Source organism: Eubalaena glacialis, chromosome 3 (assembly GCF_028564815.1).
Source record: "Eubalaena glacialis isolate mEubGla1 chromosome 3, mEubGla1.1.hap2.+ XY, whole genome shotgun sequence".
Classification (NCBI taxonomy): Eukaryota; Metazoa; Chordata; class Mammalia; order Artiodactyla; family Balaenidae; genus Eubalaena; species Eubalaena glacialis.
Genome location: NC_083718.1, coordinates 25894643 through 25910805, shown reverse-complemented (window position 1 = coordinate 25910805; position 16163 = coordinate 25894643). Strand labels below are relative to the sequence as shown.

Genomic DNA, 16163 nt, shown 5'->3' with positions numbered 1-16163 from the left:
AGTACTTTGGAGCTATAAAAAAGAATAAGAAAGATCTCTGTAAATACGATATGGAGTAGATTTTTTAAGTGAAGAAAGCAAGTACAAAAGAGCAAATACAGTATGCTACCTTTTGTGTAAGAATGGAAAATGATAAACACATATATTTGCTTCTCTACCAAAGAGAGAGAGACAGACAGAGAGAAGATAAACCAGAAAACAATAAACTTGCTTACCTACAAGGGGTGGCAGGGAGGAACAGTATGAATATGGGAGGGGGGCTAACATTTCTCTTTTTCATAGTTTGAGTTTTAGAAGCATGTGGATGTTCCATATATTCAAAATACAAAATTAAATCAAAAAGGATGAAGGGGAAAAACTAAAACTGAAAGCAAAGTGAAACAAATGAACTCAATTGTATTTCCTTTTTTTTTTTTTAATTTATTTATTTTTTTGGCAGTGTTGGGTCTTCATTGGTGTGCGCGGGCTTTCTCTAGTTGCAGCAAGCGCGGGCTTCTCATTGCAGTGGCTCCTCTTGTTGCAGAGCATGGGCTCTAGGTGCGCGGGCTTCAGTAGCTGCAGCACGTGGGCTCAGTAGTTGTGGCATGCAGGCTCAGTAGTTGTGGCACACGGGCTTAGTTGCCCCGCAGCATGTGGGATCTTCCCGGACTAGGGATCAAACCCGTGTCCCCTGCACTGGCAGGTGGATTCATAACCACTGCGCCACCAGGGAAGTCCCTCAATTGTATTTCTAATAAATACCAATAAATATAATGAAGGAGAAAAAAAGAAAGAATGTAAAACGAACACAGTATTTAACTGTATATTCTCAGTCTTTGGCAGAGCAGAGGGGAAAGAGAAATTGTAAACAAATTCTGTACTGTTTCAAATAGGGTCTTTTTGGTAATGATGTGGGCAAAGCAATTCTGAAACAATTTTAGATAATATATAGAGTGGAACAAATCAGTAAATACATTGAGGCTTTCGAGGGCCAGAGTTCTCACTGAGCCAGAAAGGATATACAATTATGGAATGGGGAAAGGCAAGAAAGAACCCTGAGGAGACAAGTCGGAATTGAAAGTACTGATGTGAACTCATGATTTCTAAAATATGTGTATGTATATGTATATGTATGCATATTTGCATGAACCTGCATATGTCCTCTGTCCTCTGAAAGAGTCAAACAGCAAAAACATCCCAGGGGCAGTGAGCATATCTAGCGCTCAGATCTTGGTCTCTAATATTACACCTCACTAAAAGAAACCAGGAATCCTCAGAGAAATACTGATTCCAGAGTTTTGGCAGGATGGGTACAGGATGAGTCTAGAACATCTGTTATGCCAGAAAGCAAGGAAGTGTTAAAGAAAAAAAAAAGAGAGAGAGAGAAGAGAAGGAAAGAAAAGGAAGGGTAGGTAGAAAGAGAGAGGGAGGGAGAAAGAAAGAAAAGAAAGAAGGAAGGAAGAAAGGAAGGGAGGGAGGGAGGAAGGAGGGCGGAAGAAAGAAAACTTGGGGGCATATCACAAGGACACAGGATCTACCTTGAAAGGTTTCATACTAAAAAAAGATCTGGGACAATTTGAGTACCAAAACAATCAGGTACCTAATTAATTCTAAACCACTGAAAAAATGGAAATTCGTGAGTCTATACTGATAATAACAGGATAACTAATAAGGAAGGAGGACAGGCTCTTATGGTAGAATGCTGAACTGAATGTCAACTGGTAAGTGTGGAGGAGTGCTATAGTTGAAAAATCAGCATTTTGCAACTATTATACCAAAGATTCAATCAATAATCATCCATGGATGCATAAATCTCAGGGGAAATTTTAATGAACAGGATATTTCCATGATCTTACAACATCTCCCCACAAACTGGTTGGGGGGAAAAATAGTACACAGTGGAAAAAATAGGACAACATCTTGACTGAGTGATCAGTTTAACACTATCAATGAAAGGACTTTGTTAACCTCCAGATGTGATACCTAAAATAAGGAATGTTCTGTTAAAAAGAAAAAAAAGGGCTTCCCTGGTGGCGCAGTGGTTGAGAGTCTGCCTGCTAATGCAGGGGACACGTGTTCGAGCCCTGATCTGGGAGGATCCCACATGCCGCGGAGCAACTGGGTCCGTGAGCCACAATTACTGAGCCTGCGCGTCTGGAGCCTGTGCTCCGCAACAAGAGAGGCTGCGATGGTGAGAGGCCCGCGCACCACGATGAAGAGTGGTCCCCGCTTGCCGCAACTAGAGAAAGCCCTCGCACAGAAACGAAGACCCAACACAGTCATAAATAAATAAGTAAATAAATAAAATTTAAAAAAAAAAGAAAAAAATGTCGGCTGCAACTACTGAAGCTCACGCCTAGAGCCTACACTCTGCAACAGGCGAAGCCACCGCCATGAGAAGCCCGTGCACCGCAACGGAAGAGTAGCCCCAGCTCGCTGCAACTAGAGAAAGCCCGCGTGCAGCAACGAAGACCCAACGCAGCCAAAGATAAATAAATAAATAAATAAAATTTTAAAAATAAGTAAATGTTCAAAATGATCTTTAAAATAATTCCAGGTTCTCATTTCATATTTTCTGCACACATAATACTAAAACTAAATTCCAGTCCATGATACATAAAAGAGATATGCACTTAGGAATCATTTAAACATTTGATTATATATGTATAGTCTCTAATTCCTTTTCATCTTATTCAGGATGCTCAAATATCCGTTGGATAACTGTTTACTGAGTACTTACAGTAGGCTATAAGTCATTTCATTTACCCTTTTAAATCTCTGCTATGTGTGTGTGATCAGCAGACCAGCAGCTTTAGCATCACCTAGGAGTTTGTTAGAAACGCAGAATCTTACACGCGACCCAGACCTTACTGAATCAGAATCTGCAGTTTAACAAGATCTTCAGGTGATTCTTATGCACATTAAAGTTAAATAAGGGCTCCTCTAAGTGACTTAACAGATTTATCTCTAGCTCCTACTAAATCTGGTGCATGTAGAGTGATTCCCCAGAGCAGCTCTCTTCCATGCCATGACTCATACTTCTTGTTTTCTCCATCTCAACTCACCGCCTCCACAGTCATCAAGACAAGGTAAGAGAGAGCAGAGAACATGGCACAGGATATTTTATGGTAGACCTGGAAATGGCTTGTGCAACCTCTAGCCCAAACTCCACTGGCCAAAACTGAGTCACAAGGCCCCAGTCTAACTGCAAGGAGGCTCGGAAATGTAGTCACCTTATGTATCCACCAAGGAAAATGAATAAAGTTTGCTAATGGATACTGTGATATCTCAGAAACACCATGGAAAAGCTGAATAACCAGGCCTGAGCAAAGTCAGAGCAAGGAGAATTATGATGAGGACCATTAACAGAAGTTCTACTTCTCTCAGTTCAAATTCTAATGCCAATGGCCAGCCAGTAAACTGGCTCACCTGGCTCATGTTTTATCAAGAGGTTCACTCTTGGTCTAATCAGCTGGCAACTCAAAGAAAAAAAAAAGCAGACATAAACTGGCAAAAATTTCAAAGTCATCTTCATCCCAAGCAGCACCACCCTTTTATACAATTCCAAATGAAACAAAGACTTTCTCAAAGTTTATTCAAATCTTTAATTACAAAAAGTGATACAAGCTTTGAAAAATACAAAATATATAGAGTACAAAAGGATATCTTCCCCCCTCCAAGTCCCATCCTCCAAAAGTAACCATATTAGAATTCTGGGGTGTTCTTCCACACCTCTTCTACACACACAAGTACATACACACAAAAATTTTATTTAAAATACATACATTGTTCTACAACTTTATTAACCCAATAATGTGTTACTGACATCCATCCACATCCATTGTAGAAAGAGATCCACTTCAATCTTAACAGCTACATGGATTCTACAATATGGCTGCACCATAACTTAACCAGTCCCTATTAATGCACATTAAAATTCTCTTGGGCTTCCCTGGTGGCGCAGTGGTTGAGAGTCTGCCTGCCGTTGCGGGGGACATGGGTTCGGGCCCTGGTCTGGGAGGATCCCACGTGCTGCGGAGCAACTGGGCCCGTGAGCCACAACTACTGAGCCTGCGCGTCTGGAGCCTGTGCTCCGCAACGGCAGAGGCCGCGACAGTGGGAGGCCTGCGCACCGCGATGAAGAGTGGTCCCCGCTTGCCGAGACTGGAGAGAGCCCTCGCACAGAAACGAAGACCCAACACAGCCAAAAATAAATTAATTAATTAATTAATTTTTAAAATAAATTAATTAATTAATAAAATTCTCTCTCCTGGGCTTCCCTGGTGGCGCAGTGGTTGAGAATCTGCCTGCTAATGCAGGGGACACGGGTTTGAGCCCTGGTCTGGGACGATCCCACATGCCATGGAGCAACTAGGCCCGTGAGCCACAACTACTGAGCCTGCGCATCTGGAGCCTGTGCTCCGCAACAAGAGAGGCCGCGATAGTGAGAGGCCCGCGCACCGCAATGAAGAGTGGCCCCCGCTTGCCGCAACTAGAGAAAGCCCTCGCACAGAAACGAAGACCCAACACAGCCAAAAAGAAATATAAATAAATAAATAAATAAATAAAAGATTACTATAAAAAAAAAACTCTCTCCTTTTTTCTTAATTACCAAAATGCTATACTGTCCTTGTGCAACCATTGTTATTTTCATTTGTCAGAATCCCAAAAATAGGGTCAAGAAAACATAGTGCTCAATTTTGCTAGGTGCTACCAAATTGCCCTCCAAAGGGGCGTACCAGTTTACATGCCTACAAATGTCGGAATGCTCTCTAGTTCATATCTGTGCTAACAAGGAACATAATAGACACTTTTTTAGAGTCATTATAAGAATTAAGTGAAATACTATTTAAGGTGAAGCGCTTAAAATCATGCCTGTCATTGCTTAGTAAGTGATAATCAATATTAGCTATTGAATAATAATTTTCAGTCATCATATACTGTGGTAACAAGTAAATGGAAAATGGCTCTCTTACTTTCCCTTAATAATCAAGGCTAATCACCATCGCAAGTCCCTTGACTCTTAAACGACCAGAACCAGCCAGAGTTAGAAGATGGGAAGCAAACGTTGAGCAAGGCATCCTAACAGAGAGGCACTAACTCCATACTTTGGTTCCTGATCCCAATATATCCTGGCAGGTTACAAGAAAACCAGAACAAATATTGTTCATGGTTCACAACATACACTAGAGAACAAATCTGAGCCTCTCCAAATGTCACAAAAGACATGTACAGTGTTTTATAACAGTGGTTCTCAAAGTATGGTCCCGGGACTCCAAAGCCCTTGCAGGAGGCCCACAAGGTCAAAACTACTTTCATAATAATACTAAGATATTTTTTGTCTTTTTTAATCTCTTTCTCTCACAATGTACAGTGGAGTTTTCTAGAGGCTAAATGACTTGTGATTTTACAATACACTAAATGTAGGAGCAGTTCTGAGAATCTGAGGGTGTTCTATTAAGCCAGACATTAAAGAGACATACAAAAATGAAAGCAAGCGAATTTTCTCAGCAAATTTTCTTTTGCTTTGCAAATACAGTCTGTGTCATTAAAATCCTTGTCAAAATGCAATGATTCATTGTGTTTAAATCCAGTCGTCCCTTGGTATCTGCAGTGGATTGGTTCCAGGACCCTCACAATACTAAAATCCTCAGACGCTCAAGTCCCTTATGTAAAACGGCATACTATTTACATATAACCTACACACATCCTTTTATACACTTTAAATCATCTCTAGATTTATAATACCTAATACAATGTAAATGTATGTAAATAGTTGTAAACAAAAGGTAAATGCTATGTAAATAGTTGCCTTTGCACTGCAAATTCAAGTTTTGCTTTTTGGAACTTCCTGGACTTCTTTTGTCCCCTGTATATTTTTGATCCATGGAGGGCCAACTTTATATAATTTCAAAACTTATCAGTTTTAATATTTTAAGCAGTAAAATCAATAAATATAACCACACTGCTTGCATGGTTATGTTTTGTTAAAACCCCTGCAGGGCCCTAAATAACTTTTTTTTTTTTAAACCCTCCTATGAAATCTTTTTCTATAATTTTTAAGAGGGTAAAGTGGTCCTGAGACTGCAGTTTGAGAACCACTGGTGTATGAAATCAGCTGCCTCAAATGACAGCATAAGTCAAGAGCAGTCAAACCATAGGTATTAGCCCGCTGCTTCAATTCTCTTTCTGTGAAGGTCAGAGCCAACCTTGTAAGGAATACCACGGCTTCACAGAAGATTTCAGTGGGTCTAAGAGATGCCAGTAGAAGTAGAAAAGGCAAATCCAAGTGCAGGAAAAAATGAGTGTTCCAATGAGAACAAATCAATGATCCCTCCATGACAAAAGGGTCTAAAATAAAAACCTGATACCAGCTGGCCAGGATCCCAAACATGTGCTGCCATTTGGGGAACTTAGGATCCCTAACAAACTGGGCACTCTGTACCAGTAGAAGCCACAATAGCCATGGTGAGAGGAAGTCTGCACTGTTGAGTTCTAGGCACCAGCCTCCATCCCTGTCCCCATGGTTGCTCTGTTCTTGAGCCCTTGAACAAGCACCAGGCTGTCTGAAGAAGGAGAACTTACTGCTATCCACAAAGCAGGTCATCCTGCCTGATTAAGAACGTCCTCTGCTGTGGCATTCACATGGACCAAATGTTTCAGGCTCAGGGCTCCGCCACACAGCCCTTCACCAAACTTCCGTGCAGAAGAAAAGGAAGCAAAAGAAACAAATTATAACTCCCACTTAAAAAGAAAAATGGAAGTCATATCCAAAGAGTCCTTTCCCAACCCACCTCATTATCAATCCTTCTACTTTATTTTACTCTTAAGTCTTTGACCCTCCAGTAAGCCCATCAGCCATTGTCCAGGAATGTGCAAATCCTGATTTCAATGCATGTCTCAAGGTTCTTCCCTTGAGAAGATTCTGCTAGTCTTTCCACCTTCCAAGCCCATCCCCCCAGGAAAAGTCTGCAACACTACAGCAGCTCACTTGCACCTGGTGCTGGGATACTTCACAAAATCAGCTGTAAACCCAGAGAACGTCTTTTATACACTATTTGAACAGAAGTGAGCGCCTCCCTGTCTCCACTTGGCTCTTTCTGGTCAGCCCTTAAACCCTGGGTCAGGAAGCCAAAATGGGAATTCTGCCTTTGTTGAAACTATTCATTCCAATGCCTAGCATTCTTGGTAATTTCACTTATTTAGAAGATTCATCTAACACCTCAGCTTCTCAGTTTCCTGATCATTCCAACATTTTTCTTATTCCCTACCTCAGCCACTTTCTGCATACCCTAAACCCTGTTGTACCAAATCACACACTACTTCTAAAGCATATATATGTCAAGTCATCCCATCCTCTGACCACTCCACCATTTCTTTGAGCACATCAGGTCCTCTAATCCATTGCTTCCACCACATTTCACTGTCCATCACCTTCCTCATGACCTCGGTCCCTAGCTTAGAAATATGGTCCATGATTACACTCTTCCTTGCCCACGACTTCAGCTTCCTGCTCCCTCTCTCCACCCATCATGGTAACCAGGCAGTCCTGGGTGAGCCCAATTCTCATAGTCAAACTGCCGACCACTGGGAGAAAAAAGCACTAGTCTGCTAACTGCTCTCACTGTAAATAAATGAACAAAAGTTTTAAGTGGACCCTTGGCACTTCCCAGCAACCCCACTATATTTTCCTAAGCAATTCACTTTTCTCTCCTAGAAGAATATTTCAGACCTTCTCCTCTCTAAGACTCTGTCACTCAGCAGCCACCTCCCTAGTTGTCCTCAAGCCTTTCAGGCACTGCTGTTACCTTCTCAGGCACCTCTTCTTCTTACCCCAGTGTAAGGCACCTCTTCTTCTTACCCCAGTGTACCCCAGTGTACCTCCTGCTTCCACCGCAGGTTCAGTCCTTGGCCAAGACGGATTACATCATCTCACCAGTGTTCTTTTTTTGCCCTTTACTGCCTGATCACATTTACCCACACTGTAGCTCAAATGTAGTTGCTTTATTTTCTATAATTGATCTAATCTGTCTCATGAACATGGGGCTGTTTTTTCTATAATTAATCCAAGCTTCCTCAAGAACACTGACCCTAGTAAATAGCCAAAAATGTAATATTTGCCAAATAATATCTCAGTCTCTTCCAGTTAATATTCAGACATTTCAGTTTAACTCCTTACCAGAGCTGGTTTAAACAGTCGTTTCAGGTAAATATTTCTCCCAGTGGGGCTTCTGGGACATCCTTATGGTGGCAAGACCTCAGATCTTGACGTCTCTATGGATCCTCACCGGTCTCTGCTGCAAGGCAGTGATCAGGTCCTATGGCTGGACTGGTGCCATCTCACCTTTTGGGATGTCATGCTGCCTCCCATCTCTGGTATCTATGATCCTGACCTAGAGTCACACAGTCCTTTGTCATGATGTCTGCTGTTCTACCAGGCCTCTAAGCTCATCCACATCCCTGAAGTGATATGAGAGCACTTCAGAATCCCCTGCTACCACAGACTCATGCAGCCAGCCACTTTCTCTTACCACTGCTATGCCCTAGCCCCCAATGTTGGCACAGCACCAGCCTACACAGCTCTCAAGATTACAAATAAGGAGCAGAGCCAAAGGTCTTCTACTTTTTTTTTTTTTTTTAAGGGCTTCTACTTTTGATTGCCCCGTCAACCCATTTAATACCCTCACCCCAACCCCAGAACTTTGGCCAGACAAGGAAGGTCAGAACATATATTTCTCACAATCTGTTTTCCCCACCTCTATCCCCTGCTTCCCATAAGCCACCAGGGCTGAAAAAGATGGACTTTCCACTTCCAATTCATTCTTCTTCCTCCTGGGAGGCACTAAGCCTCATACTCGGCTTTATTGATGGAAGAAATACCCTCTTTACCCCACAGAAGAAACTATCATTAGAGTTTGCCATGGAAGCTCTTGATATGGAAACTGCAGGCAACTTGGAACTTTAGAAAACCAAAAACAAACATAGAATGATTTTAAATTCCCCAAAATATTATCCCTTCACAACTCCAACAGTTAGCATCTCTTGTGTACTAGGTCCCAGAGACATAAAGATTAGACTTAGGTCACTGAAGTGGGGAGACCTACAAACAAAATAATTACAATGGAATTTTATGTGCTACATATACCAAAACAAACAGAAGACACAAATAACCCTTGTCAATCTTCTCCAGCTCCATCAAATTAAAAATGTGTGCAACAGCAGAAAAAGGATAATATAAATTATTTCAGGTCACAATTTCATTGTCATTTAATCTTTCTCCAATTTATATACCTCATTCTTTCCCACTCACAACACAAAAAACCAGAAGCCAATCCTTCATGAAAGGAAAAAAGCAAGAGAAGTCATGAAGCAGGTTTAAGTTTCTCTATTAATAAAAATAAATATGCAAGAACTAAAGCACTAATCAAAACAGCCCAAGGCCAAAGGAAATCAGGTAGAATCTTATAACAATAAATGATCTGGAGACTAATGAAGTAATTACAATAAATACCTGTTCTTTTATTTTATTTTGGTCCCCCCCACTTCCCATGGAACTGTTGTTATTCGTTACAAACTAATATTTTCATTCCATTTCTTAATTCAAATGGAAGGCAGCAAAAGGACAAAAACAACTAGAGAAGAATTCTGCGAGATGTTCATACTACAAATTAAAAGCTTACTACATGCCAGGCACTGGGGTTTACAAAAATTGAAAGACATCTGCTCTTAAGGACTTCACAGCTAATAAGTAAAGAAACAAATTTTACTTACAAGGTGATAAGGAACACAGAATTGTATCCCCCCAATGATGAGCATTCAATATTGGTAGAAAACTGCGTAAGACAACGCACCAAAGTTTGATTTCTCTAACACTATCCTCAGGCTGCATTGATTCCCACCTCAGCACTTCAGAAACACAACAACCACTGAAGCAGAAGTGTTCAACAGAGCTCCCACTACTAGGAGCACTAGTTCAGCACTTGTGAACTATGTCCTAGCAATCCAAAATTAAGTGCAAATATTTTTGTGTGTGTAAAGTACTAATAAACAAGTGTTTGTTAGTCCAGTATAAAAAAATCCATTTGTTTGTTTTGTTTGGATCCTTGGCATTTACTGATATTACCTTTCCTATGTTTATGTTTGCTGATTTCCCCATTATAATATGAATATGGTGGGAAGTAGAACCTGCCTCCTTTCTTAAAAGCCACAAAGGCCAAATACTCACCTTCTCAACTTCCCTTGTAGCTAGGATGCAGGCAGTGCCCCAAGCTCAACCAATCCAAGACACCCACTGAGAGCTTTGAATCAGAAGCTAATATCCGGAGTTCCCTGGTTGCCTAGTGGTTAGGATTCCGGGCTTTTACTGCCACGGCCTAGGTTCAGTCCCTGGTCGAGGAACTGAGATCCAGCAAGCCTTGTGGCACAGCCAAAAAATTAAATTAAAAAAAAAAAGAAAGAAAAAGCTAATATCACAAAGAAGCATGGTTGAGCTGGCAACTTTCCAGCAATAACCAGTTTCCCAAGCAGCAGTGGCGGCGGCAGTGGTGGCAAGAATAGCAGCAGCAGTAGGGTCCAGTGTCATAGTGCTGGCGATGCATGCTGCAGAAGCCAGTATTACCAGGCAGCATGAGAAGGAACGTACTCTCCAGGTCCCAACCCCATCTACTTCTGAAGTGCAATTCTGACTGTGGAACTCCCTTGGTTCCTGCCCATTTTCGGAGCTGGGTTTCCTCTAGACTTTAAAAGGATGCTGAGAACTCCCCAAAACTTTTTCATGAAATTCCTTTTTTGTTTAAATCATTACAGTTCTTGTTAATAAGAAAAATAAGTGATAGCAGTAATGGAATTGTATGGTAAATCAAGAAGTATGCCACATACAAAGGGCTGGGTTTGTGCAGTCTATTTGGAAAATGGACAATTCCATGTTCCATGTGAACTCAAGTTCAGCTCTGATAATTCAATTAATAATTTGTCATCGTGTGTTCATTCCAAAACTTTTCTATTCCAACTACTAAATAACTTGGCAGTCTGGTTTTATCTGCAAGATGATCCACATCTTCATCAATTAATGTTATAAAACTTAAGAAAATGCGAGTTCTCTGTTCTGGACTACATTCAAACTCTAGAAACACCGCCAAAGGATTTAACAGAATGAACATCTCAGCTTTCTCTCTAATTTGCTTGAATGAGAATCAAAGGTCTATAACTTTCAATGTTGAAGCCTTCAGCATTTCATTCCTTGAAAGAAATGAATTGTTTTCAACCACATAGTTTACAAAACCTTCAAGGTGTTCTCTCCTCAACGAATATTTTTTGTTGTTGCTGTTATCATTACTTCAGGAAGCAACAAATACAATTAAGTAACTTTAAAATACGAAATTAAATAAATTCCTCAATTATGAACCAAATAAGGACATAGTAATACTAATGGTCAAGCTACTGATTTGAGCTTTGCACTTACCCCCTCACCTCCATCCACCCCAATCCCAGACTAATAGGTCTGGAAGAGCAGTCATGGAAAAAAATCATCCCGGCCATCTCAAACAGAGCTCTCCTCCTTGACATATAATAGGAGCTCAAGAACAATTGCTGCTTGAATACAATTCCTATGACTGTGCATACATATTACACATTTCCATAAATTGCTCTCCCATAGCACTTTACATTGACCCAGTGCTTACAGGCTTATAACACTTTCACATGAATTCTTGCATCTAGATAGGTGGTTAAGAGTTAGACCTGCCTGCACCGTCATTAAATGTAAAGCACACCATGGAACCTCAGTAACTTATGCTCCTACAGCACAGTACTGCATCTCTATTTCAGCCCTTCTAATACACTGTAATTAATTATCTCGCTCACTTATCTACTCCTTAAGGATTCTTAAGGACGTCCCGTTCATCTTTGTATCCCCAGGCCAAACAGAACCCGGACCACAGGAAGTGCTCCGTGAACACCAAGATTCTTCCGCGTCCTGCGAGCCCCGCACTTTCTTGGCGAGGCCTCGGCTGTCAGCCTGACTTACACCATCCGTGCTCCCACTCACCCCCACCTCCGCCAACTGTGATTTCCACAACGGCACCAATGAAGCTTATCGCCCGAGACACAGACTTTTTTGTTCCTCAGCAAAACTACCCACGGCCCAACGTTTCCCCTTAAGTCTGCCCACCGGCTCTCTCCAGTTACTACTACGGCGGGGTGGGGTGGTAGCGGGTCCAGCTCTGCCCTGCAGAGCTGCAGGGGCTGCGCCTGGGGTCCCTCCAACCCCCGCCGCGGCAGCCCAGGGGACGGCCAAGCGGAGTCTGTCGTCAGCTGCGAGGCGCCCCCGGGAGCCGCGCATCTGGGGAAGTGCGGGGCTGGGCAATTGGGCAGCACCGCCGAGACCTTGTGCAGCCACGGCCAGGGGGAGTCCCGGGGAGGGCTGCCCCCCCCGCAACGCCCTCAGCACCCCGGACCCCGCACTGCTCTGGACTCAGGTGGGCGAGGGAGGTACGTACCCGAGGAGGCAGCGGTCGCAGACGACACCACGACTTCCCTTGCACACCGTGTACGCCAAAGGATCCGAGCGGAAAAGCAGCTCTCCGGGGCGCAGCGGCGCCAACGCGCGCAGCCCGTTTCCCCTGTCGGCGGTGCTGAACTTTTCCACCTTCGACGGCTCCATCCTCGCAGAGCTCCCGCAGCTGAGGCGTCCGCCGCGTTTCGCAGCTTGCGTCTCGCTGGCGGCCGGGAGCCGGGCGCCTGCGCCTTGCGCTCACGTACCCCGAGGGGCGGGGCGGGCGCGGCGGAGCCTCTGAGCATGCCCAGATGGAGTCTCGATGTTGGTCCCGCTGGCCGGGGTGAGGGCGTTGCTGGCCTTCCCACCTGCTCCCCCGGCCTTTCGGACCCGAGGCGGCTCCGCGAGGAGAGGCGGAGTTTTTCCCCGCCAACATTTTATTACGATAATTTTAATGCAGACGAGAAGTTGAGAGCACAGTGCAGTGAACACCTGTATACCCTCCACCTAGATCAAACAATTCTTACCATTTTGCGGTTTCTGTTCATTTCCTCCCAGTGTGTATGTATGTATGTGTGTATGTACGTGTGTGTGTTTATAAAAGTTGTTGAACCACTTGAAAGTAAGTTGTTGTGTTGAACCATTTGAAAGTTGCAGACGTCATAACGTTTCATAACTAATACTTTACATCATGACATGTCATAAATACTGTAGCATGCATTTCCACAGAATAAGAACAATATGCTATGAAACTACAACGGACAGGGACTGGACGCCGGAGCGGCGGCGCCATGAAGTCCCTCCCCCGCCTGCTGCTGCCTCTCCTGCTGCTGTTCCCCGCCAGCCTCTTGCTCCGAGGAGATCCTGGAGGCTCACTGGCAGCGGCTCGAGATCTTACAGAAGATGAAGAAACAGTGGAAGATTCTATAAATGAAGACGATGAAGCAGAGGTGGAAAATGATGAACCCACCTATTTGGCCAAAGATAAAGAGGAAGAAGATGTATCTGGTGAACCTGAAGCTTCACCGAGTGCAGATACAACCATCCTGTTTGTGAAAGGAGAGTTTCCATAAGATAACATTGTGAAGTTCCTGGTAGGCTTTACAGACCAGATTTTATTGTTGAATCTCTAGACACCTCATTCCGTTATCTTCAGGACTACCAGTTTTACATCCAGAATTTCACAGCTCTTCCTCTGAACACTGTAATGCCGCCCCAGAAACAGGCAGTTTTTGAGTACTCCTTCATTCCTGCAGAGCCCATGGGTGGAAGGCCCTTTGGTCTGGTCATCAATCTGAACTACAAAGATTTGAAAGGCAACATTTGCCAAGATGCTTGTCTTCTGTCAAACAGTTACAATTATTGAGACAGAAGATGGGTTAGATGGAGAAACAATCTTTGTGTATATGTTCCTTACTGGTCTTGGGCTCTTTGTTGTTGTTGGCCTTTATCAGCTCCTAGAATCTAGAAAGCACAAGAGACCCATGCAGAGGTAGAGATGGGTAGGTCAAGTCAGAATGATGTTAACATGAGCTGGATTCCTCAGGAAACTTTGAATCAAATCAATAAAGCTTCACCAAGAAGGTTGCCCAGGAAACAGGCACATCAGTGGGATCTGATGAGTAAATCTTCCTTTGTGCAACAGTTCGGTCTTTACATAACCTGCACTAGTGTTTTTCAACATGATGGGAATTAGTGCAGAGAAGCCCTATCACCATAGAAAGCAACTACTACTTATGTGTGGACTGAGCAATCAGAGTCATTAATGTTGCTGAATATCCACTGCATTTATTTTTCTAAAGTAACAAATCTGGGGACTTCCCTGGGGATCCAGTGGTTAAGACTTCGCACTTCCACTGCAGGGGACACAGGTTCCATCCCTCCTCAGGGAACTAAGATCCTGTATGTCACGTGGTGCATCCAAAAAATAAATAAATAAATAAAGTAACAAATTTGAAGTTTTTTTAACCATTAAAATCTATGTGTGTGCGTGTGAGCAGTTGGTCTTACCAGAATCATAGTTAACTACCTGAAGCAAGCCTTTAGAATACTAAATATAATGCTATTGTCTCTTCCTTTTGGGTGTTTTCTGACATTTTCCCCCAAAACTCAATATTTGCCCAATATGATTATAGACGTCCTGCCTTGGACTGTTTTTAAAGAAAACAATGTTTTTTTCTTAGAATAGCTCAAATCCCAATTGATGGCACACCTTTGCATGTTGTTGCTGTTTTACAACTAGTATTCTAAAAGCACAAGCAGGAGTAGCTGCTTTTTAACAATAGAAGTGGTTTGGTATTTTGCTGCTGTTTACTATAATGCGCACATTCAGAACCTTCCCAAATGAGTTCAAGGAATTTCGGGATCTCTAGCACCAAAATTGGGAAACATGAAAATTCTGGGTTTGATATATAAAACCAACTTCTCTCTTTTAAAAAGAAATGGGCTTCCCTGGTGGTGCAGTGGTTAAGAATCTGCCTGCCAACGCAGGGAACACGGGTTCCAGCCCTGGTCCGGGAAGATCCCACATGCCGCGGAGCAACTAAGCCCGTGCGCCAAAACTACTGAGCCTGTGCTCTGGAGCCCACGAGCCACAACTACTGAGCCCACACACCTAGAGCCCGTGCTCCGTAACAAGAGAAGCCAATGCAATGAGAAGCCCGCTCACTGCAACGAGGACCCAACACAGCCAAAAATAAATAAATAAATAAATATTTCAAATAAAATAAAGGGAGGGAGGGAGGTTGTAGGGAGGGACGGGGGGAAGCAAGGGAAAATGGTACGTTTGTGGAAAGTGAGTTGTCCATTGTTCTATTTCTGACCTAAGAGATAGCTCTAGAATGATTTTAGACCACTCTTTTTTTTTAAAATAGATCTTTATTGGAGTATAATTGCTTCACAATACTGTGTTAGTTTCTGCTGTACACCAAAGTGAATCAGCCATATGCATACATATGTCCCCATATCCCCTCCCTCTTGAGCCTCCCTTCCAGACTCCCTATCCCATCCCTCTAGGTGGTCACAAAGCACCGAGCTGATCTCCCTGTGCTATGCTGCTGCTTCCCACTAGCTAACTATTTTACATTCGGTAGTGTATATATGTCGATGCTACTCTCACTTCACCCCAGCTTCCCCCTCCCACCCCGTGTCCTCAGGTCCATTCTCTATGTCTAAGGTACATTTCTCTTATAATTAGTGATGTTGAGCATTGAGCATCTTTTCATGTGCCTCTTGGCCATCTGTATGTTTTCCTTAGTGAAATGTCTATTTAGGTCTTCTGCCTATTTTTTAACTGGATTGTTTGTTTTTTTGATATTGAGCTCCATGAGCTGTTTGTATATTTTGGAGATTAATCCTTTGCCTGTTTTTTCATTTGCAAATGTTTTCTCCCATTCTGAAGGTTGTATTTTTGTCTTGTTTATGGTTTCCTTTGCTGTGCAAAAGATTTTAAGTCCCATTTCTTTATTTTTGTTTTTTTTCCGTTGCTCTAGTGTTTTGTTTTTTAAGAGATCATTTTTCTCTCCTTAATAGAAGCATCTTGCTTTAGAAAAGTTGCCTTGGTCTACAGACTATGCCAAATTCCAACTAATCCTAATCTGTTAAAGAGTTGGATAATTGTTAATGGCTAACCAATTGCTTTTTATCTAATCTTTGGGGTATTTTGGTTGTTGATTTTTTTTAAGTTAATCTG

General features: G+C 42.7%; 1 protein-coding gene and 1 pseudogene across 1 annotated transcript in view; one reads left to right on the top strand and one right to left on the bottom strand.

Annotated features, from left to right (window-relative positions):
• SMYD3 (SET and MYND domain containing 3) overlaps positions 1 to 12712 on the bottom strand; it is a 724816-nt gene extending 712104 nt beyond the window's left edge. Inside the window, exon 1 of the mRNA XM_061185384.1 lies at positions 12477 to 12712. Coding sequence (XP_061041367.1) covers positions 12477 to 12640 — 164 coding nt within the window. The 5' untranslated portion in view covers positions 12641 to 12712. The remainder of the gene's footprint in view (positions 1 to 12476) is intronic.
• Positions 12713 to 13263: 551 nt separating this feature from the next.
• On the top strand, positions 13264 to 14168 carry LOC133086937 (translocon-associated protein subunit alpha-like; annotated as a pseudogene).
• The last annotated feature ends 1995 nt before the right edge of the window (positions 14169 to 16163 follow it).